The sequence below is a fragment of the Oryza glaberrima genome, chromosome 11, assembly GCF_000147395.1.
Source record: "Oryza glaberrima chromosome 11, OglaRS2, whole genome shotgun sequence".
In the NCBI taxonomy this organism is placed as follows: Eukaryota; Viridiplantae; Streptophyta; class Magnoliopsida; order Poales; family Poaceae; genus Oryza; species Oryza glaberrima.
In genome coordinates, this window is record NC_068336.1 from 6,842,405 (window position 1) to 6,865,226 (window position 22,822).

Genomic DNA, 22,822 nt, shown 5'->3' on the forward strand with positions numbered 1-22,822 from the left:
GTTGCTGTCCAGTGCAGGTCCCTGTTAAAGGGTCAGGGCTTTGTTCTGCTTTGAGGAGTGCAATGTGGGGGTGCATTGTCAGGAAGGCAATGCATGGGCCTGAAACCAACACTGACCATAGACACAACTTTCCAATGGGAAGTGGGCAACACCTCTAATTAAAATCTATTCCTATCTAGCAAAGCCAATCATGCAGCTTTCCCACTGATGCTGGACACACAACACACACATAAAACAAAATATTCTCCTTAAATAGTGGTTAATCTAATGGCATATGTGCTGCTGATGCAAGTTGTTGCAAGGCTTGGGGGGCACAAAGATTGGGCTATACCTTAGATTGGTACCACAGCATCACTTGTTAATCGCAGTTGTTTAATTTTATCTCGAAGATACGGTTGAATGCTTAATTATTCTCGACAAAACAGGATATGATACTCGGAATGTACTAAATTGGGGTAATGTTGCTGTCGGAAGTACACAAGATCTCTGGTTATGCTCATTGTTTGGAGAATGCGAAGATTTGATATCAATCATGATGTTGACCAGAGGCAGTGCTTGAATGGTTTCTGTTTATGGTCAATGCTTACTGGTCTACTACTTAGTGCCTTTTGTAATTTCTCACAATTAAGCAATCCTGAGGTATATACTGAAAGTAGTTAACATCAGAATTAATGATCAGGTCAAAATAAGCTTAATGATTGATTTAGTTGCTGTGTGATTGTTCAAGTTCTTTTGGAGAGTGTGTTCTTAAATCTATGCCTGAAATTCTATAAGAAATGAACATGTGATAGTGTATATGCAAACAGATTTTGATACATATATATTTATGGTACTCTGTAGAGAACTAATGACGACACTAATTTGTGAAGTTCCCTAGATCTGTTGAAATCGACATATTGCATAGCCAATCTTAGGTATGATGATATACATTTGCAAAGTAATGATTTATATTACATTGTCATGACTCACAAACACACATTTGCTTAACTAGTTGCACGTTGTGTGCTCTTTTTGCTGGTTACTTTGACGATTATGTGAAGATGCATGTTATCTCCAGATTGATCAGGATCCAAACATTGGATCTTGATTTGGACACCCCATAGCAACTGGCAGCCTGCATTTGGATCCATGTGGATGACATGATCAGCATTCACCATTGTGGGTGAAAACAATATTAATGTAGTAGCCACTTGTCGGTGCAAAATATTTATCCACAATATCCATAGTTAAAGAATTATAAGTGGTTTGACATTGTATCTTGCAATTGTTCCGGACTCTCATGAGAATGATACATACATAACCATTTAGGGAGTTCTCTCTCCATCGGTCAATGTTGAATGACCTTGCATTGTGATATATATTACTCGATCAACTACACATCAAATCTAACTATTCGAGTGAGGGATGAAGAATGATTGGTTCCATTATAATATCCTGTAGTGAACTCAGCTAGCCATTTCCATGCTGTGAACTTGCCCTAATATAACCTACATTAATTTTTCCATTTGCACACATAGCTTTCTTTGCCTGCTAAGAACAAATGCATGATGATCTGTCCTCCAATCTCATGCAAGTCAACTTCAATGATGAATCACAAGCCTAGCTTTGCATGCATTTGCATATAGTGCATTTGCCAAGGAACACGCTGTCTAATTTTGTCTAAAAAAGCAAGAAGCCTTTAGACAATTATGATTATGCAAGAGACTAGAAAACTTGATGTGCATAAAGTTTGCTTTCTCTTTGCCTTCCTACCAAGCATAACCAGGGGCAAGTTCTTCGAGCCCTGACTGAGTGCAGTGTGGTGTCCACTACTGTGGCATTCTTTGATAAAATTAGTTGTCTTGTGTTTACTACCAAAAAAAAGTTTGCACAAATCCAAAACAACCAAACACTTCTTTATGGAGTGACAACTAAATTAATTAGGATCTATGCAGTTAATTTCCTTTTGTAAAAACAGATAATATATTGCATATTGTGCATGTTCCCTGTGACCATCACTTGAATATTGCAACAAGTTATAATTAATCAAGCAATTGATGGGGCATTTGTGATGAAAGATATAATGCATGGGTCAAAACTAGTTTAATGTCTTGTGCTTGAAAGCCATCACACAAGAAGAGGACCACAGGCATACACGTTAGAAGACGCAGCCAGTAACAAATGCACACAAATGACTCCTTTTAGAGCTGTAAACACACACAAATTCTCCACCTCAACAACCATGTTGAACACGCACACAAAGACGATGGAGTGACAAGTCACAAGGTCTTAATTATCCATTCGTATATCGCCTAAATTAAAGTGCTAATGTTGGTGCATCATAGGGACCATTAATTTTGGTACAGATCCAACTCTTGAAGACTTTTTTGGAGTTTGATATCCATTAGTTAAAAAACCTTGAATTGGAGCTGGAGTAGAGTAGCATTATTAAGGTCAAACATCCCATTCACATTTTAGACTAAAATTAGACGATTAAACCAAATTATTTTAGTAGAGAAACTCTATTTTCCGCAACATTTCATAAGTCAGAGTAATGTCAAAAATATAGGACATGTTTGGTAAAGCTTCAACTCCTAAATTTAGGTCAGGAGTTGGTTGAGCTCCAACTCCTAAATTATTTTAGTATAGAAACTCTATTTTCCGCAACATTTCATATATCACATCTGAAGATGGCATCTCTGCATTCTCCTCTTCTTCAATATTGGATCGACAACGCTCCATCTTTTGGGTTAAAAAAACATATTTTGTGTAAAGTCTAAAGGTAGCATGATATATAACATAGCACAATCTTTTCCACGTACACACGAGTGCACGCATGCACGCACACTGGCTGCTTTCATGAGGAAGATATAGCTTGTGATCATGCATGGTGTGGCCAAAAATAGCACCTACTGGAAGTGGGTCTGGTTGCCCTGTATTTTAGGAAGTGTTTTTTTTTGGAGAGTAGCTATAACCTTAGCTACATATATATCTACCAGTCTATGTGACTTTGTGGATATAGTGCTAGTCAGCTAGTGCAATCACCTCATGCTTTGTCTCCTCTGCTTAGTTCCTACCAATGAGAAGGGAAGCCATGAGCACACACATGCTCCATCCACCACTAACCCTCCACTAGAATGCCATTGCTTTGGTTTTACTTTTCACCACTAGGGCTGGCTGGGTGGCTACCGGCCTTAGTAAAATTTAGGTACCTCGAGGTATTTTCTCAAGTACTGTAAAAATTTATCTTTTTCTATGAGTAATTTTAACATCGTTGAAAAGACACCTAGAGGTATCACATTCTCAAATGCAATATTTGGTACCTTCAGATACTAAATACCTCGAGGAAAAAAAGTTTACTATAAAATTTAGGTACATTGAGATACTTTCTTCAGTACTTTAAAATTTATCTTTTTCTATGGCAAGATGGGCTAGCTAGTTGGTTGGTTGTCGATCGCGATGATCTCTCTGGTTCTTTTTTTTTTTTCATGTTTTACCTTTGTTTACCACCATCGTTGTTTTGACTGCTTTGCGTGTCGAGTGGCAGTAAAACTTTTATGACTGATTTTTCCACCATAGATGGATAGAATTCAACTCGTCGACAGTGTAGGAAGGTGAAAACTGGGGACATGGTGGGGACACCCAAAAGAGAGTAGAAAAGACCACCAAACTCATCCACTACAACAACCCTATGCACCATGGTCCATGGATCATCTAATTGGGAGCATATATATGGTGTTTTCACTCTCTGGTCAAGCATGATTTTTTAGCTAAGACGATTAAGCCATAAGTTTGAGTTTAAGGACAACCCATGTAATATATAATTCCATCTATTAATAAAGGAAAGATTAGATATATGTCACTGTAAGTTTGCACTTCAGAAATATGCCACACTAAAAGTCTTCACCCCCACTCTTCATAGTCTTATTGGTTGCCCCTCCTTTCTACTGTCAGTTCCATACTTCCATGCCTCCCATTCTCCTTCCAATGGCATTGGCTTAATTCTTCATCATTGCATTGCATGCTAGATTCAAACACTGTTTAGCTACAATTCATGTCTCCATTGCAACATCTTGCATATTGATCACAACAACAATGGTCTCACCTCTGCAATGTCTCTCACCGGTCGCTCATACTCTGTGGCAAGGGTTTGGAGATGTGGGGAAGGGGAGGGAAGAAAAGGGCCAATGGCTCAATTTGCTTCACAATTGCATATCTCCAAGCCTAGACTTTATAATGGCAGATCTTGGATTTACTGTGATCTTGGCATGTGTCTGATTTTCAATAAATAAATGTTTGTTTTCCCTTGTACAATCATGCAATTAATATTGATGCCATAAGAGTGATGCTTGTGCCACTTATACCTAGGCTTGATAAAGAATGGGAAAATCACTTTATAACCCAAAAACAATGAGAAAAAAGAACACTAAGACTAGCTTCTATGTCTCAACATACAGCTCTAAGATGGTCTAAGAAAAAAAAACAACCCAGCCATTAAAACTAGTCCCTGAGCAACTAGATTCAATATAGCATTTTTTTTTCTATTGCCACATGGGAGTATTGTAGTCCACATTAGTGAAAGAAAACGAAATGCTGAAGGTGCTAACTCAAGGTCTCTCAAGCTTGCCCCAGGCTTGACTTGCCACTAACTCCATCCCATCGCCAACAACATCAGACATCCCTCAATCTAAGCCCTCATCATCATCTCTCTCAGTCCCACAATATGCTCTTAGATGTGTGGCCTCATGATCATGAGCCATGATAGGGAATGATGTGCTGGTGGGATTTGCTACCATATAGTTTAGCCATCATAGATTCACTTCCCTAACTAGTGGTTTTGACCCATCTACAACCAGATGATGATGCCACCCCCCCCCCCCCCCACCCTTCTTCAAGCGTCGTCTATCACTTGTACTTGTTGAATCTACTAGCTACTCCCTCCATCAATTATTCCATCTCAAGGCCTTGATGGAGATCAAAGCAAGGATTAACTGGTGAATGGATGGGAGGCAATGGCACATTGCTAGGACCTCTTCATCCAAAAAGTGTGGTAGCTGGCTCGCGCAGCCACTCCACCCATCCTCATCAGACTTAAGATTGGCATAAGGGCCTTATTACGAACAAGGCATCACTATTTAGTACTCCCTCCGTTTCAAATTACTTGTCGTTTTAGTTTTATCCTAATTCAAATATTTCCTAACTTTGACCATCAATTTCTAGATGCTTGTATAGTTTAACATGTGAACTATATATAAATGATGAAAGTATTTGTCATGGTGAATATAAAACATAAATCTTATAATGTTAAACTGTATAAAGTTGTAGAAATTGATGGTGAAAGTTAGAAATGTTTGACTTAGTACAAAGCTAAAATGGCAAATAATTTGAAAATGGAGGGAGTAGCAAAGTGCCATGCATATGCAGTCCAAAGTCAGCACAATATCAGGATGGAGTAAGCCAAACAGGGAAGTGAGATTTCAAGGTTATATTTCAAATGCTCTTGCTATGGAAGATTATTTTAGATAGATCCCATAGTTAATGTTCCAAATCAATTTTAAATCCCTTTTCTAAAAAAAAATATACACAGGTGGCATGGTCAAATGCTTGCCACACCATAACTTTTTTTTTCTAGCTAGTAGTGTTATACATTCTTCTCTTTAACACATGTTTGCATGACTAAAATATTCATATATTTCCAAAACTAATTCTTTTCAATCTAGAAAACTGCATAAGTACAAGTAGGAAATCAGGGGGTGGTTTTCATATTCAGCCTCTTTGTAGAACTATAAATGTGACCAGAGAGAAACAAACCGATGTTCCGGTCTGTTGATTAATTCGATATTATCTTATAGCATGCAGATAAAGTAAGGGTGGATGTGAGATAAGGCTGCCAAGTGGAAAGTAGACCATGAACAACTTTCCATCTAGTCAGATTTTGACTTATTAAAATGTATGTGCATAGTGCCTCCCAATTTGGTCAACCAAGATAGTGGATACGTTCTGCATTGCAACACTGATTAGGATGACGGGCTATAAGTACAAATTAAAGGGACAATTTGCTCAACCTGAGTGTAGATTAAATATATACTTGAGGGGGACCAGCAATAAATTCAATTAAATTGATCATTTTTTCAATTTTAATCAGTAAACTGTGTGTTTGTTCCATACTGTAAACAAGTGAGGATTCAAGTAATGTTAGGTATTAAGGAACAGCTGTTAATATGCTTAATTCAGCATGTACCTGGAATGATTCTACTCACCTTTGTAGTAATAACTTGGCTCTGATTGCCTGGTCTTCTCTGTTAAATCTTTCTAGCTTTGCCCCTATAAATGTCACATAGTAGTAATGATAGTAAGGAGTTGCACAAATAACACGGTCTCGACTGATTGATGATGTTAGTTTTCCATCAGCATACAATAAGTCGATGATGGGCTCATAGTCCAACTTAAACAGTAAACACTGTACATGGTGCACGCTTTACATATGAACATGTAATGTACTGTAGCAATTATTTTCCCAGGGAATGTAATGTAGCTGTTTGTGCATGGTGCAGTAGTGCACGCTTTTCATTAGACAGTGGACTAGTGGAATAATTTGGAACTGTTGGCTTAGGCAGACCATGCTATTGACTCGAGAAACCCGTGCCTTACTGGGTTGGAAGAGCTTGGTAGCACTACTCATTCATAGGGTTGAAATTTGTTGTAAAATATGAATATACTAATTTGAGAATTACCTCATATTGGTTAGTTATTTATAGAGTTGTGAATTATGAGGAATAATTAATTATTTGCCACTCTTACGGATGGTGATAAAGGATTTGCCACTGGAACCACATGTCATAGACACATGAGGACCCACATGTCATAAACAACGAGTGACAAATAATTAATTGCCACATCTTAAAAGTAGCAAAAAGTTAAATGTCCCAAATTATGACCCCATGATAGGTTTCAAAATGTGAATTTATCGACTTAAGAATAATAACCACATCTTCATGGAGGTAAGAGTTGCTTAAACCAACCGCATTCATATATATTGTTCATTTTTCTGGTTTGACCTTGAAGGCTACCACATGCAAGTGCAACTTTGTTGTAAAGTGCATAGAATACACAAGGTTAGAGAGGGTCACAAATTTATAACTGTCCTCTTCAGTTCTAGTTGTGCATTAGGAGGCATATAGTGGTAGCACAAAGTGGTATGTGAATTACTAATTATATAAGCATACCTTAAATCTAAAAATGACAAGAAGTGAAAAAAAAAATAACTAAACCGTTCCCTTGAGAATTTCACAAGAGAAGAAACTGAACCTAGGTCTAGTTGGTGGATGTGGTGTAACCCTTCACTGCCTAAGGCTCCGTTCTTTTCTCTAACTCCAAACTTCAACTTCCTCATTTTTCGTTAGCATGCTTTTCAAATTATTCAATGGTGCGTTTTTTACAAAAAAAAAGTTTCTATATAGAAGTTGTTAAAAAAAGTTAAATAAATCTATTTTTCAAGTTTATAATAGTTAATACTTAATTAATCATATGCTAATGAGGTTTCTCATTTTGTGTGCGCTACAAATCTCACTCCAAAGGAGTGGATCAAATGAAGCCTAAGTTCGAGTACAATTCAGCTCAAATTTATGTGCCTGTCTCATCTTAATTAAATTTGGAGAGAATCTATTCCTTACCCCTTAGTTTATTCGAGTTCAACGATTTACCATCGATATTGCCTCTTTCTATAATATACCGACGACTTTATCAATTGTTCTACGATATACCATTGAGTTGGGTCTTCTTTTCAAAAATACCCAAAATACCCTTAGAGGCATACAAGATTAATGATTTATCTCATTAGAAGTTTCAAAAAAATATGAAAATTTTTATGTGGCCTCCTTACACAACATGAAAGTTTGTATACAAGTTTCAAGGTTTTTCTAGTATATTTAGTTTTTAGAAAAAAATATTTTTATGTGGTATATGAGAGAAAATTTGCTTATACAAGAGATAATAGCACAAAAATATCTTATATAGTATATGAAAGATGATTTATATTAAAAACAAAAATGAAAAAGTATTTTATATAGCATATAGTGGATAAGTTATATATTTTCTTTAAAAAAATAGAAATGTAAAAAACTTGATACTTCTATACAAATTTCCATGTTGTGTAAGGAGGCCACATAAAAGTTTTCATATTTTTGAAACTTCTAATGAGATAAATCAATTGTTAACCTTGTATATTCGTAAGGGTGTTTTTGAAAAGAAAGCCCAACCCAATGGCGTATTGTAGAACATTTGATAAAGTCGTCGGTATATTATGGAAAAAGACAATGTCGATGGCTAATTGTTGAACTCGAACAAACTCAGTGGTATAGAATAGATTATCTCTTAAATTTGTACCAGTTTCCTTCTTACTATCCTGCATCTTCTAGTGCTTCCTGAGTTATGAGATATATCTCGGCACATGCCATGACAAACATATTCTGTAGTATGTAATATCAATTAGGGTTAAGCTTGCGGATAAGTCTGAATGTAATGGAAAAGTAGTCTGGTTGGGTGGACACACTCACACTACAATTACCTTGTGTAACCTGGGTCCATACTTCCACCTTTCCCTTCTAGTGTAGTCAGCTTACTTCTGCATAGATAAAACAAGCAGTAGATTGATATTACTCCCAATTAGCATTAATGTGAAAAGTAACAGATTAAAGTGCTTAATTGAATATAAGAAAATGGTAATTATTTGTATGCCAAAACCACATTCTCGAGAAATACCAAATTATACTAGATCCTGTAATTATGTACTATCACGATCTCAATAATTAATCAATTAATACGAATAGATTAGTCCACGAAAAAGATAGATTTATGCGCTGGGCGCTAGCTATTGGTTAACTCTAGAATTGTTAGTCGAATATTTCTAAATGCTTTGTTTAACAATGATATATTTAGACTATTCTTATTTCTTATTTATGCCTATATTTACCAATTTTATCTGTGTCCTAATTTTTCAGGATACTTCCTTAAACACATCCTTTTTAAAAAAGAAAAACTCAAACTCAAATTTCAAAAGAAAGGCCATAAACTAGCTAAAAAGAAGTGAGCATACTTTGCATTCAGGATGTTTAGTCAATATTTCTGTGATCTGTAACATAATTTCCATGGTAATGAACACATCAATATAATGCAACCTTTTCAATGACAGCGAAATATGTGAAAACTAGGGAAAGGTAAGATAGTACATTGCTCAGCAAACAAACTACATAGTGGACACAAGGATTTGCTATATACTTAATACCGTTGAATGTTCTAACAAAAAATATATTAGATCACCCACTCATCAATTTTAGTAAGTGGCAAATTAAAGTATCACCAATTCTATCATCAAAGGTGGTGTTAACAGTAAAAAGGATATCAAATTCCACTGTAAACATAGCTAACTACCTCTATGTTTTAATAATGAAATACTTGAATAAACTAAATGCATATATCATAGGGAAAATTAGGAAGTGTCACATAAAGTAATGCAAATTGAAATACCATCGCATGTGAAAAAGATATGTAAGGCCTGGGCCCATCTTGTAATTACTAATAGAAAACACTATGTTGCCCAAACATGTGAAATATATATAGTTTATATCCACATTCTTCAGCAAGTGAACTACGAAATTACTGTGAGTTGCTACAATTTGATTCAGTTAGTTTATCAAGCAATCTTAACTTTCTGATTAATTGAAGCACCATACTATAAAAAGAAGGGTATAAGTATTATTTTACACAAACAATTAGTATAATAAATTGACATATTCTGGCGTTCAGTATAGACCAATGTATGCCGTTCATTGTTGACTTTTTAATATGAGTGGAAACTGGAACACTCTGCTAAGCCAGGAAGCGCCTAAAAGTACCTATAGATGCTGATGAACAAAATTATTGCCTGCTATGATCCATGCTAGTTTAGGTTATCTATGCAGAAGAAAAAAAACAGCAAAACTGCACAGTTATGTCCAAAAGATACAAAGCGAGCACTCGAGAAGTTTAGTCCCAAGACATAATCACAACTCAGAATATTCTCAAGACCAAACCCACTATCAGCACGTTAATGTTAAGTTCCATCACCTTGTCTTGTTACTACTCTTAACTACAAGCTTAAGATATAACTTGTGCTTGCCCTAGTTTGCCTTTTTCCTCCCTAGATGCAAATTTGTGCTTGCAGCCTGTACTGTCAATGAGGCGTGAACGGACAAATGAGCATACTGAAAACAGTTTGAGAAGACAATAAATGCTATCATGATAAGATAAATCAAGCAATCAGCGATTAATCAGGAAATAATAGAAAGAAAAAACATTCAGTAGGGTACATAATTAGCACCACTTACTAGATTATTCCCTTTTCTTTAATTCTAATTAATGCGAAAAATTAAAGCAATTGTTGTTTGGGAACAGCCAGTTCTATGATCATGATAGCAGAAATTCACTAGGACAAGTGATTAACCAAGCTGATAATTATAACCATAAACATGATCAACATATTCAAATTCTTGCTATTATGATGTCTTCTAGGATTGGTACTATATTTTGTTATACAGTGATATATTAAAATTTCGGTAAACACTCCCATCTATACATACTTGTTTCCAGTTTTCGCAGTTGTTGCAAATATTATAGACACTCAACACAGATAATTATGGTGTTCTCACCAAGTTAAAGACTTCTCTAACTCAAATAAGCAAACCTTCCATCTTTGATGCCTAGATCATTCTAAAGCTGCTAAGATGGATCTCACATGTTTAATATTTTAAACAATCCATAAAAAAACAATTCATTGTGTTGGTAGCGATATAATACTTTGTAAAATAATCCTGCCTTCATCCACTTGTACCACACCTCCACTTCCACCACCTCATTCCAATTGGGTGGAATATAGGAATATGATAAATTCTGTGGAAATTGAAGAAGCACATACTACTAGTACACACATTCTGATATATCGTTCACATGCAATTAGTAATAAGCTGATTTCTCAGTATATAAATGACATCAGACACAACTACACTGGAAAATAAAGCTATGATATAAAAAAAGCATTACATTGTATTGAATAAGATGTTAAATGGTATCATGCTGCACATATATGCAAGCTGAAATACTGCAGATTCCATGGTTATGTGCTATAGAGATTACCGTGCATTGTTATCATAGAATTTATGTAAACATATGGAGGAAGTTTGATTTTTTTTTGCTCTACTATTCTAATTATTAAATATATAAGTTCGTTGATATGCTAGGCTTGACATGTTCTATCCAACTAGTTGACCACTGGATCGTCATGTATCCATGCACACAAGACCAGATATACGCACCTACACCTTATATGCCTGTAATAATCAGCAAAAAGAGAAACAAAAGAGCAGCTTCAATTTATAAACATTTCCGTTAAGTGTGTTAGGCTTAAAGAGATGCATTTCTTGTCTCTTGTGCAACAATAGGATAAAGATGAACCCAATTTGTGGGGCTCTACCCTTTTGCCTATTGTGTGCTAACTGGCATCATTGCATGGCTCTTGAAGTCAACCACTGTTTGAGGGGTTTTTTTTTTCCTCTACGAAACAAATTCACTTTTTTTTCCCTTTGTACAATTTTTCATGTCACTAGGGCATCAAAGTCTACTAGGAGGTACAATCATCTCCACTCAGCCAGCAAGAAAATTGAAGAAAACTTAAAAGGGAGAAGAGAAAGTTGTTGGGAAACACAATAAATTGTTGCCGACCATGAGCACTTGTGGTAACAATATATTGCTTTGGTCACTAACAGAGGTCATCCTTTGGTCTATGGGCACCCCAAAAGTGTAGCAATCGTAGTTTTTTTTTCATTTCATGCCTTTAATTCATTCATCTTTTGGGAGGCATCAGACCAGTTTTTTATTATTATGGACAAATTTGTGTGTGGGAATATCCAATCTCAAGTATAGAACTGTTTGTTATACCTTTACATAACTTTGGTGAAATGTACACAAATGTCATGTATAGAAAGGAAAATTTCTTTTTCAGGTTAGAAACGATTTAGCTTTACTAGTGTCGACGTAGAAAAACACAATTTTGGTCGTTAACAACTACTCCCTCCGTTTCATAATGTAAGACTTTCTAGCATTGCCCACATCTATATAGATATTAATGAATCTAGACACATATATATGCCTAGATTCATTAACATATATATGAATATGGATAATGCTAGAAAGTCTTACATTGTGAAATGGAGGAAGTAGATAACATATAGATCTCTGTTTTTCACTTACAAAAAATTCCAATAGAGGTAACTTTTCTTATGATTATGAGGAAGCACTACTACTAAGAAGCCTATTCTGTACTGGCTATCAGAGATGGTTCAGAACAAGCTATCTGCCATAAGAATATCATAGACAAGTCCCCATTTCAAAGCCCTATCCAAAACCGCCTTTCCTAACTATGCTATTAGAAACTGTTCTTTTTAAGAGTAAATTTCACCTAACTACGGGTATTATGGTCTAAGTTGCATAAAACCATAGGGGTTTTGGCACGTGGCACATAACACCAAATATTATGGTTATAAAGTTTCGCAAAAACCACACTATTATTCATTTTGACTTTGATCTACCATACTTCTGAGTTCTACAATCACATCTCAATTTTATGATTTCTTTATCCATCATATATTTGTTGCATTCATGTAAGTATAGCCTTTTAAAATTTTGATACAAGAGTATTGAAAAATTAGTTAACAATGTGGTTTCGTGAAACTTTAGGATCATAATACCTGGGATTATGTGTCACATACCAAAATTCCTGTTGTTTTGTTCGACTTGGACCAAATAGGTGGGGTTTTATGAAATTTACTCCTTTTTTAAATGACTGTCTTAGATACTCCCAAGATTGTGCTGTTTGCCAACCATATCTGATATCTATGGTTTCTTAAACTGTCTATGATTAGTAGACTGTTGCAGGTGGATTTTTCTGAACCACCACTAATGCAGTATATGTGAGGAGTTCTATTCAGATCCATTTTTAATGATATTTCAACATTATCACTCAAATAAAGTTGAGTATCCTACTCTTCAAGTGAAAATTACCTTTTAAACTGCCAGCACAGGCCTCCTCTTCTTCGTTTCCTCCGCTGATTCCTCCTCTTCTTCCCTCCTTCTCTTCTCTCTCTTGTCACTTTGCACCCGTCTTGTAGCCATAGGTGGTGCGCACAACTCGGTGGCCAGGGCGACAAATGCATCCCGATGACCTCCATTATGTACTTCTCCATGCTTCCTCGTCCATGCTACTTTTCGAAGCCCAAAATTCGATAGAATTTGCTATTGTTTGGACAAAAAAGATTGCCATAACTTAATCAGACTTGAGCAGACTCTGATAACTGTCTATAATTGTGTTATTGAACCATCCCTAATGGCTTTATGTGTGGCTTCCTTCGCATGCATACCTAAATATGTCAATGCCAGGGATAAATCCTTGATGTGCACTTATGCGTTGAAGTGAACAACAGAATTTGAAACCTAGTTGTCAACACACCTGTGGGTATGCCCCCTAGCACATGTCGAAACAGACTGAGGCCAAGGGTAAATCTGTGAAGCTCACAGAATTCCTACTGAGCTGCACCCAAGTGCCCATAAAGGTAAACTTTGGTACAAACGTGTGGTTGAAACAACGTATCGATTTACTCACACTAGTATTGCCAAGGAGGATACTTGCATTATTTGATTGAAATGTAATATAGATCCAAAGCAAATAAGTGGCAACCAGTAAAAGCATACTTGATAGGGGTCTTAATCATAAAACTCTATCGAAGTTTCCACGGCATTTGGTGTAATTCATCCAATCTTGACTGAATCACATTTTCTTCCACAATAGTTCTGACAATCATCCCATGTTGGTTTCGTGTAGTTTGATTTGTTCTCTATTCGTACTATTTTTTCTTTGTTGTCTGCTGAACCTTGGTAAACTGCTACTTGTCTTTAATTATATAGTATTCCTTTAGAGCAGGAATTGTGGTAACAGATCATAACTATTCAGCGGCTATCCTTTTTCAGAAACTCATGAAGTAAATAAACTTCCTTCGGAAGAAAACTAGTAAACAAACTGAGGTTGCAACAGAAAGCAATTAAGCCTGATATTTCGTTTAAAAATGCTTGTTAGTAGCTACATATATGGAGCATATAGATTTAGGGAAATATGCTGGAAAATCATGTTTAGATGGTAGGTTAATTTGGTAGGCCCTCACATGTCTCCATAGTGAAGATCATGATTAGGCAGAACAACAAGATGATCAGAACAAACTCTACCATCAACCAGCAGGGCCGTTGGTTCATGCAGTGACAGCACATCATGTGACCAAACCACTAAAACACTTCCTTTTTGTCAATCAAAACCCTGCGAACTGATGAACCATGAGATAACTTTGAGGATCATTATGTCTCGGAAAATAGCACTTAGTGTGGAGGTGTGTTGATCAATACTCTTTTCACATTCGGAAAGATGGTGCATGGTGGTGATGGATTTCAGCTTTGTATGTTCCATAATCATCAGATACACTGTTTGTATGCAGAGAGAAAAATATATACCATAACAAAAATGAACCAAAAAGGTGATGCATCTAGTATATTGGCCACTCAATTATTATTGGACAGCAAAGGTAAAAACTTGAGCATTTCAGAAAGGTTAATACCATGAGCTCAGCCAAGCTTTAATTGCTTGAAATCTGGTTCTGCGACACCTACAATTACGCAAATCCTGCAATCCAGGAACCAATTTGAACCCATCAGTTACCAATCATGGACTATATCCAAAAAAAGAAAAGAAAAGAGGAACAAATCATGCGTTACTGCACACCACAACCTACAGAATTAGAATCGACAGCATTATACATTACACAATCAGAACCCTACCACAAGAGCATGACAAGACCACACCAAAATCACAGGAAAAAAAACAAACCCCCCAAAACCTGACACTGAAAAAACATTTTAAAACCCTACCTCTAAATTATTTTGTGGGGGAAATTATTCATTTATTCATCAGTCCAAGATTGGCATCTCGAGCATTAAGCACAAGGGTACAGACGAACGGGAGCAGTCGGGAACTAACCGTGTCGATCCATCCACCGGCCCCGGCGTTCGCGATCCCGCCGCTCCAGACCCTTCGCCGCCGCGCCGCCGCCGGCCGGCGACGGCGGCGAGGCGGCAACCGCCTTGGGGGAGAGAAGCAGGTGGCCGTCCTCCATGATTGCCACAGCTGATGGGCCGACGGATGGATGGGCCGAATCGGGCAATATATAGGCGTGGCAAATGGGCTCTTGCAATAATGTGGGCTGGATTTAATGTGTGGACAGGCTTGATGTCCCGAACCCTGAAACGGAAAATGGGCTGATTTGATTGGGTTAAGTGGGGTGGGCCTTTTTTATATTCTGTGGGTGTTTAGTTTAATTTGACAAGATTATGACATGAACTTCTTAACAATTTGAAAACATTGGATTGGAGATTTTTTTTCCGTGCCTCTTATTGGTGAAACTGAAAATGCAGAATATTTTTATATACCGCGTCCGTGAACTAGCAAGGGCCAAGGTATGGCGGTTAGTACCAACTACTCCATATAGCTAGCCATAATAAGTTGAATAAGATCAGTGATGCATAAGAAATCACAAGTTCTCTTCTCTCCATATATCATGACTGAGCTTAATTGCGAAGCACACATATAACATATATACAGTGGTTTTACACAATATATCCACGTACAAGCACACTGCACATGTACATAACATGTCCTTGTTGGTATACAATAATTGTATGTGTAAATAGGAGTACTTACACAAACCATGAAGTACCCAAAGCCAAACACCTCCTGTGCTTTACGTTCACTGAAACCTCTTTTAATTTGTTCCCTTCAGAGCACTCCATTTATTTACCTTCATATGCACTAATGCACATATACAGCACGCACATAATGCAAACACAAACCATAATATGTACTAGAACGTACAGTACCATTTTTCAGGAGCTAGCTCGAGCATGAAATCTCATGGATAGACCTCGAACACAGCTCGAGCTCCGAGCTTCTTGGCGATCTTATAGTCACTGAATCCAGCTCTGAAGAACAGGTCTCGCCACTCGCTTTCGTCCCGCTGTCGGCCTCTGGTGTTGACCATCATGGCCATGTCCATCAGCAGCTGGGCTTCGAGCATCGCTGGCCCCAGCGAAGGCTCGATCAGTATGTCTATGACGATCACCTTCCCTCCCTCCTTTCGTGAAGGGATGGCTTTCTTGCACTGGGACAGGATCTTCACGCAGTCGTCATCGCTCCAAAAATGCAGTACAAGCTAAAAGTATAGATAATATAGTTGGACAATGTTAATTATGGAAGGGTGTACTTTAATTAATTAATAGTGTAATATAATATTTGGGGAGAGAAGCGCAAGAATCAGCCTACAGGTAAAAGTTGGCCCATTTTTATTCAACTAAATAATGAGACTATTTAAATTTCACTTGTTGGCTTAAAATTAATTTTGAGCTTCATTTGATTCAACTATAATGTGCAAATTACATTATAGTACGTTGTGCTGGTTTTGCATCGATTTGGCACACAAGTTTACAAAAGTTAACAGCGTCAAATATTTAGGGACAGAAGAAGTATTAACTTTGTTTTGTAGTAAAATTTGGGTAATGGCAAGTTATATAATTAATTAACTCCCATGTTTATACCTTGAGAAGCACGGCTTGAGCAGGTGGGACAGCATGAAACAGGTCACCTGCAACATAGTTAACCACGCCATCATCCACCGGCGCCTTGTCGATCACCTTCGGGAGGTCCAGCACCGTGCACTTGATGTGCGGGAATGCCGCGGCGATGGCCCTCGCCGTCGCGCCGTCGCCGCCGGCGCAGTCGGTCAGCGACGCCACCCCGCGGAGGAGGTCGCCGCACTCCCTCAGCACGGCGCCGATCCCGAGGCTGTCGTGCGCCGCCAGGGCGTCGTCCGCCGCCGCGGCGAACTCCGGGTCGATGGCCGCCGCGGTGGCCTCGTCGAACAGCGGCGCGCCGTGCGCGTCCTCGAACGGCGACGGCACCGGCGCCGGCGCCGGCGGCGCGTCCTTCCGCAGCCACTCGTCCAGCCCCAGCGCCGCCTCGACGTACTGCCGCGACGTCGCGGTGAGTACGAAGGGCGTCTGGAGAACGTGGTGGTGGTGGTCGTCGGCGGCGGCGACGCCGTCGACGAGGATGCGGGACAGCGGGGTGAGGCGGTAGCGCTCGTCGGCGACGCCGTCGGCGGCGAAGACGCCGACGGCGACGAGGAGCCGCATGAGGCGGCGGACGAACGGTTGCTTGCTCGCCGGGAGGGACAAGGCCGCCATGAGATCGGGCAAGGATGCTGCCGCCTCCTCGCCGCCGAGGCGGTGGATGGCGGTGGGGATGCCGAGCTTGACGGCGCAGCGGAGCGCCATGGCCGTGAGGTAGGAGAAGCTGTGGCGCCATAGGTCGGCCTGTGCTTGCAGCAGCTCAGCGTCGGTGGGAACCTGTATTGTGTTAGCTTGACCCGCCATTGCTGCTGCCTAGCTAGCTTCTCTGTTTCTCTATATTTCTTGCTCGATCTAAGTGTGTGTAGTGTGATGCCTTTGTTAGTGTGTGTTATGCAAGTTCTTAAATAGTGTGGATATAAGTGTGTGTGTGTGATGTCCAGTTCTTGTATGTCAGCTAAACAGTTGTAATTGTTTTGAAAACATATTGACAACATATATAGGTTTATATGAGATATATTACTCCATAAACATGTATGATCAAATTTGACTTTTATAAGTTATAAAAGATAAATAAAAAGGAACTAGTATACGTATATTCACAATTACATTTCTTATTTTTCTTAGAGCTTGGATAACTTGAATTTAAACTTGTTGCATATCTATAAAGTGGTATGCTTATATTAATATACCTTGTTACTCTTTTAAAAAAATATTTCATAACTAGATGATACGTAAGAAACGAGCGGACATTTCCTCTAGGACCAAAATACTTTCCCATTGTATGCTTGTGATACAGCCAGTCCTAATATATATATATATATAGAGAGGATGTCTGTATGGGACTCCATGGTGCCCGGGCTTCAAGGTATAAAACACATAAATTCTCTTAAATTTTTAAAAGTTCTCAAATTGTGAGTATATAACTAGGTATATGAATTTGATTCATACTAATACCTAAAAGCAAAATAACTCAAACTAACCTTTATTTCACAATGCACTATTATATACCTAACGAATTATATGTTTGGATGTTATATACCTAGAACCAAAATATAACAAAAAAAAAAGTTTAAACTCAGTTCAAACTTGTTTGAACTTGTTAGTAAAGAAGTTAATGTTCATACCTAAACATTTAAAAAAAAATTCATACTCATTCAAATTGGGTATATACTCAATTTGAATCTTGGAGCTCATACTCCATGTAGCACCAGTCATATATGTATGTATATATATATATATATATATACACATATATATGTGTGTGTGTGTGTGTGTGTGTGTGTGTGTGTGTATATATATATAAAAGTACATGTAACGGCTAACTAGGTATATTTTATATGCTATGGTTGGGCAGCAAAATCCATGAGTAGTTTATGCTTGAGACCTCTCTCTATATATTTGAGTCCTATAAATATAATATTTGGCATCACACGATATCTTGGTACCATTACTTTTAGATTTAGATAAGATACCGTGCATATATATAACTAAATATATCTAACATTTGACCATCAATGTTTTTGTGTCGATTCAGATTTTCATGGCTAGGTTCGTCCTTAGTTATAAAATATTATAATTTTACTATGTTTTTCATAGATTTTATAATAGTAACTAATTATAAAAACCAATATTTTTAGTGACCATGTTGCCGTTCAAAACATCACTCGCTTATGACCGGGGAGAGCAAGATGGTAACATCCCTGTTTTGAGAGCATGCATTCTAGGGAATTAAATTTGAAAATACACTGTTTATTCAATTTTTTCTTATAAATATTCGGGATGTAAAAATTTTTGCGTAAATATACTGTCGATCTCGCACAACCGTTGCCCGAGAATGACGTGGGAATGATGTCGTGGACGGTATCGCACGGCGAAAGCGCGAGACCGCACGGTCTCGCGGGACAACAGCGCGAGACCGCGCGGTCTCGCAGAATGGTACAGCGAGATAGAACGGTCTCGCGCAAGCACTGAGCGAGACCGGTGCCATGCTGATTCAATTAGAGACTAATTATCTTGATTAGCAATTAATTAATTAATAATTAATCACTAATTAGGATAATCAGTTGCTAATTATTATTAGTTAATTGCTAATTAAGTAATTAAGCACTAATTAAATGGAGCCAGTGGACAGTTTCGCTGTTTGATTCCGCGAGACTGAACGGTCTCGCTCTTCCATTGCGCGAAACCGCGTGCTCTCGCACTTACTACGCGCGATACCGTCCATGACGTCATACCCACCTCGGTTTCGCGCAACGGTTGTGCGAGATCGACGGTATATTTACACAAAAAAATTTTGTATCCCGAATATTCATGAGAAAAAATTGAATGAACAGTATATTTTTAAATTTACTGCTATGGGGATAAATTAATAAAGTAGATTCCGGAGCGTAGAGACATGCTCCTATATGGGCAAAATTTTTATGGAGGAAACTTTGCATGTCACCTAAAGTAAACTAATAAAGAAAATTTGTCAGGAGCGTAGACATGCATGCTCCACCTAATTAATTAAGCACCTGCACGTGGTAGCTTTTTTAATATCACATGGTAAATATTTAATTTAAATTCAAGCATCATCGAATATAAATTATATCATACTTTAATTTTTACTATCTTCTATTTAATTATATAGTAAGTTCTATATGAGAGGCGACAGACTAGTTAATAGGTTGTAGCGAATTTATAATATTTTGACTTCATGAGTTACTACACAAAGCGGTTGTCTAGCAAACGCAAGATTTTGGAGATGGAGTAACAAAGCATTGATCCACTGCGAAACGTTAAAACTTCAAAATATCATAAATGAATTATCGACAACAAATTTCAAATCAAATAAAAACATTTTATCCTGCAAACTACAACATAGTTAGGAAAATATTATATTACACCCCTTGGAAATTAAAATAGGTATGGCTTCAACACTATCTTATGTATCTCCTCTTCAATTCATAGAGATTTATAAATCCAATTAACAACAGCCAAAAAAAAGAAGAAAACTACACAATCAAATTATTTCTAACTTATATTTATTAATTATTTAGAAAAAATCCAGAATTAATTTGGGAGTATAACAATTAATTTCAATTATAATTTTACCTGTTCAAAATTTCTAGTACCTATGCTACTGGGTGTTGTATAATAGAATCAGGTCCATTAGATCCAAAGTAATAGATGGATTATACAGCAAAAAATGATAGTATGGATCATAGTCATTTTATAGGTTATATATATGTACATCTCTTCCAAGGATGGCGAGGAGTTGCACGATTTTGCACAATTATGATAATTAGCATTTACTTATTCCATATATAGATGTTAAACTAGTTGTGTTTATCAACAACTTGGTACAGTAATAAGTATGGGAACTAGTTGTTCTAACTTCTACTGGTTATAATTATCAAGATATGAAATTTCCGATTAATGTCTTGTACATTACAAGTTTGTACAAAAAAATGCACGCATATGCATGGCAATTCATTTGACTATAATTTATCATTGGCGTTTACCTAGTTCTACAATATATATGCTATCGAGGAATATTGAAACTTCTACAATATCGCATTGGGGATGATATGGCATTTGTTTCACTAGGCCATTTGTTATGTCATACCAATTTATAGTACAATTTGCACATGTATGAACTTCGGCATGCACGCCGTCCTCGCAGCAATGCGCTAGCGGGGACGTGTACGTGTTGCACTAACGTGTCAAATATATATGTCAACAAAATTAACTATGAGAAGCACATATACAATTTTCCAGTCATAAATTACATTATATATAAGACAAGGAGAAGATAGATAAATCAAGAAAATCTCAAACTAAAAAAGTTGACAAAAATGCATTGTTTATTTCTGCATGCTTTTGGCATGTAATATATTTTACACCTGTAGTACTATACCGTGATTGGGATTACCTGTGACCTTGCCTATTTGACACAACTTAAACATTGACAATCATAGGGGTATAAGGTTGCATTCCCAATATATATATACTTCCTCGTGGACACCTATTTGACACAACTTAAGGGCCCCTTTGATTTGTAGGAAAAGTGTAGGAAATTTAAAGGATTTCAATCCTATGGAAAAATTTCCTATGAAACCCTTTGAAACAAAGGATTGAATCCTATACTATCCTTTAAAATTCCTATGGAATGGGTGATCCTATAGGGATTTTGGAGGAAAGTTAGCAAGAGGTCCAACCTCTTGGAAAAATTCCTTTGAGTCTATCTCTCTCATCCGATTCCTGCGTTTTTCCTGTGGTCCAATCAAACGATCATTCCTGTGTTTTTCCTGTATTTTACAATCCTCTGTTTTACACCTGCATTCCTGTCAGAATCCTGCGTTTTTCCTATTCCTCTGTTTTTCCATTCCTGCGATTCAAAGGGGCCCTAAACATTGACAATCATAGGGGTATAAGGTTGCATTCCCAATATATATATACTTCCTCGTGGACAGTGAATAGGATGCCCCCGTACACATGCATAGCACTGGAACCAGCTCCTCTAAACTTAGTGTCTTCCGAATTTAAGTGGCTGGTATATGGGCCTCACAGCTTGGGGGTTCATATGTCAACGACCCACATCAGAGGATAGTAAATTAGAGGAGTTTCTTTTTTCCATAGGACTTGTGCTGATTTGGCAAAGAACTAAAGCGAGGAGAGATACATGGTGTCTCACGTAAGAAGTAGCTATTCACGATAACATGACATCAATGAGAGAGATCAGTATATGAAATAAGCGGGCCCAATGTTAGATATATACTATAATATATGTAGTGGAAACTGTACTTATGATGCAAACATGGAAACCAGATTGTGGACCATTGGATCCAAAATGTACATCCCAGATCTCCTTGTTACATTTATGAAATGACCCCCGCACCAGCCTATGTACATTTTGCACATACACCATCTTGTTTTTTTCCCAACCCCACATTGGTACAGCTCCTTTTGAATCATCAGATCCAATCGGGAGAGGGGGAGGGGAGAGAGGCTAATCGATGGAGACACCGGCCAACCAGTCGCGGGATTGAGTGAGGAGGCGTGGCGGAGGAGGAGGCAGCGACGACGGCGACGGCGACGACGACAAATCGTTTGCTCCGCTAGCCAGATGGATTTTGTCTGCACCAGCGATCCCGCGGTGAGCTTCTCTAAAGGCCTCCAAATCCCTTTCCTCGTCGATGCCGAATGCTGAGCAGCGATCATGAGATGAGTTTCTTTCTTCTGTTTGCGGGGTTGGGGAGTCGTTTGGAGCTATTTGTTGCAGAGGCTTCTGTTGTGCTCTTCGACGGCAGGAGGAATGCACAGATTGCTGCTGCGGCCCTTGCTCTTAATTATTAATTATATTCCTATAGAATGTCAGGATGTAGGATGTAATTAATAATCCTCCAAGCTGTGTTCCCTTGCTCTTAATTATTAATTATACTAGATGAAACCCCGCACGTTGCTGCGGGAGTTTGGTATGATAATAAGAAATATAAATAATGTGTAAGATAGCTAGACGATAGAAACTTGCATAAGTTGATGTGGTTTATAATAATTTAAATAGTACACAGAATGATGACCCAAATTTAAAAGTAATATGATGTGGCTT

General features: G+C 37.7%; 1 protein-coding gene and 1 long non-coding RNA gene across 2 annotated transcripts; both read right to left on the reverse strand.

Moving 5' to 3' along the window:
• Nucleotides 1–370: 370 nt before the first annotated feature.
• On the reverse strand, nucleotides 371–15,223 carry LOC127754817 (uncharacterized). The gene is made up of 6 exons (XR_008012898.1): nucleotides 15,089–15,223; nucleotides 14,670–14,734; nucleotides 13,072–13,302; nucleotides 8,546–8,602; nucleotides 6,240–6,303; nucleotides 371–1,114 (listed from the first exon to the last, which is right to left on the reverse strand). It is a non-coding gene; the product is annotated as an uncharacterized LOC127754817 (long non-coding RNA).
• A 414-nt stretch (nucleotides 15,224–15,637) lies between these two features.
• On the reverse strand, nucleotides 15,638–17,737 carry LOC127754816 (flavonoid O-methyltransferase-like protein Os11g0303600). The gene is made up of 2 exons (XM_052280414.1): nucleotides 16,699–17,737; nucleotides 15,638–16,316 (listed from the first exon to the last, which is right to left on the reverse strand). Exons 1-2 carry the CDS (start codon nucleotides 17,533–17,535, stop codon nucleotides 16,017–16,019), a joined length of 1,137 nt encoding a protein of 378 aa, XP_052136374.1. The 5' UTR covers nucleotides 17,536–17,737; the 3' UTR covers nucleotides 15,638–16,016.
• Between the last annotated feature and the right edge of the window lie 5,085 nt (nucleotides 17,738–22,822).

Excerpts from the sequence above, each read along its gene's own strand:
- LOC127754816 (XM_052280414.1), bottom strand. The coding sequence starts at position 17,535 with ATGGCGGGTCAAGCTAACACAATACAGGTTCCCACCGACGCTGAGCTG. Across the intron at positions 16,317-16,698 it reads CTCAAGCCGTGCTTCTCAAG|CTTGTACTGCATTTTTGGAG; the intron begins GTATAAACATGG and ends CTATACTTTTAG.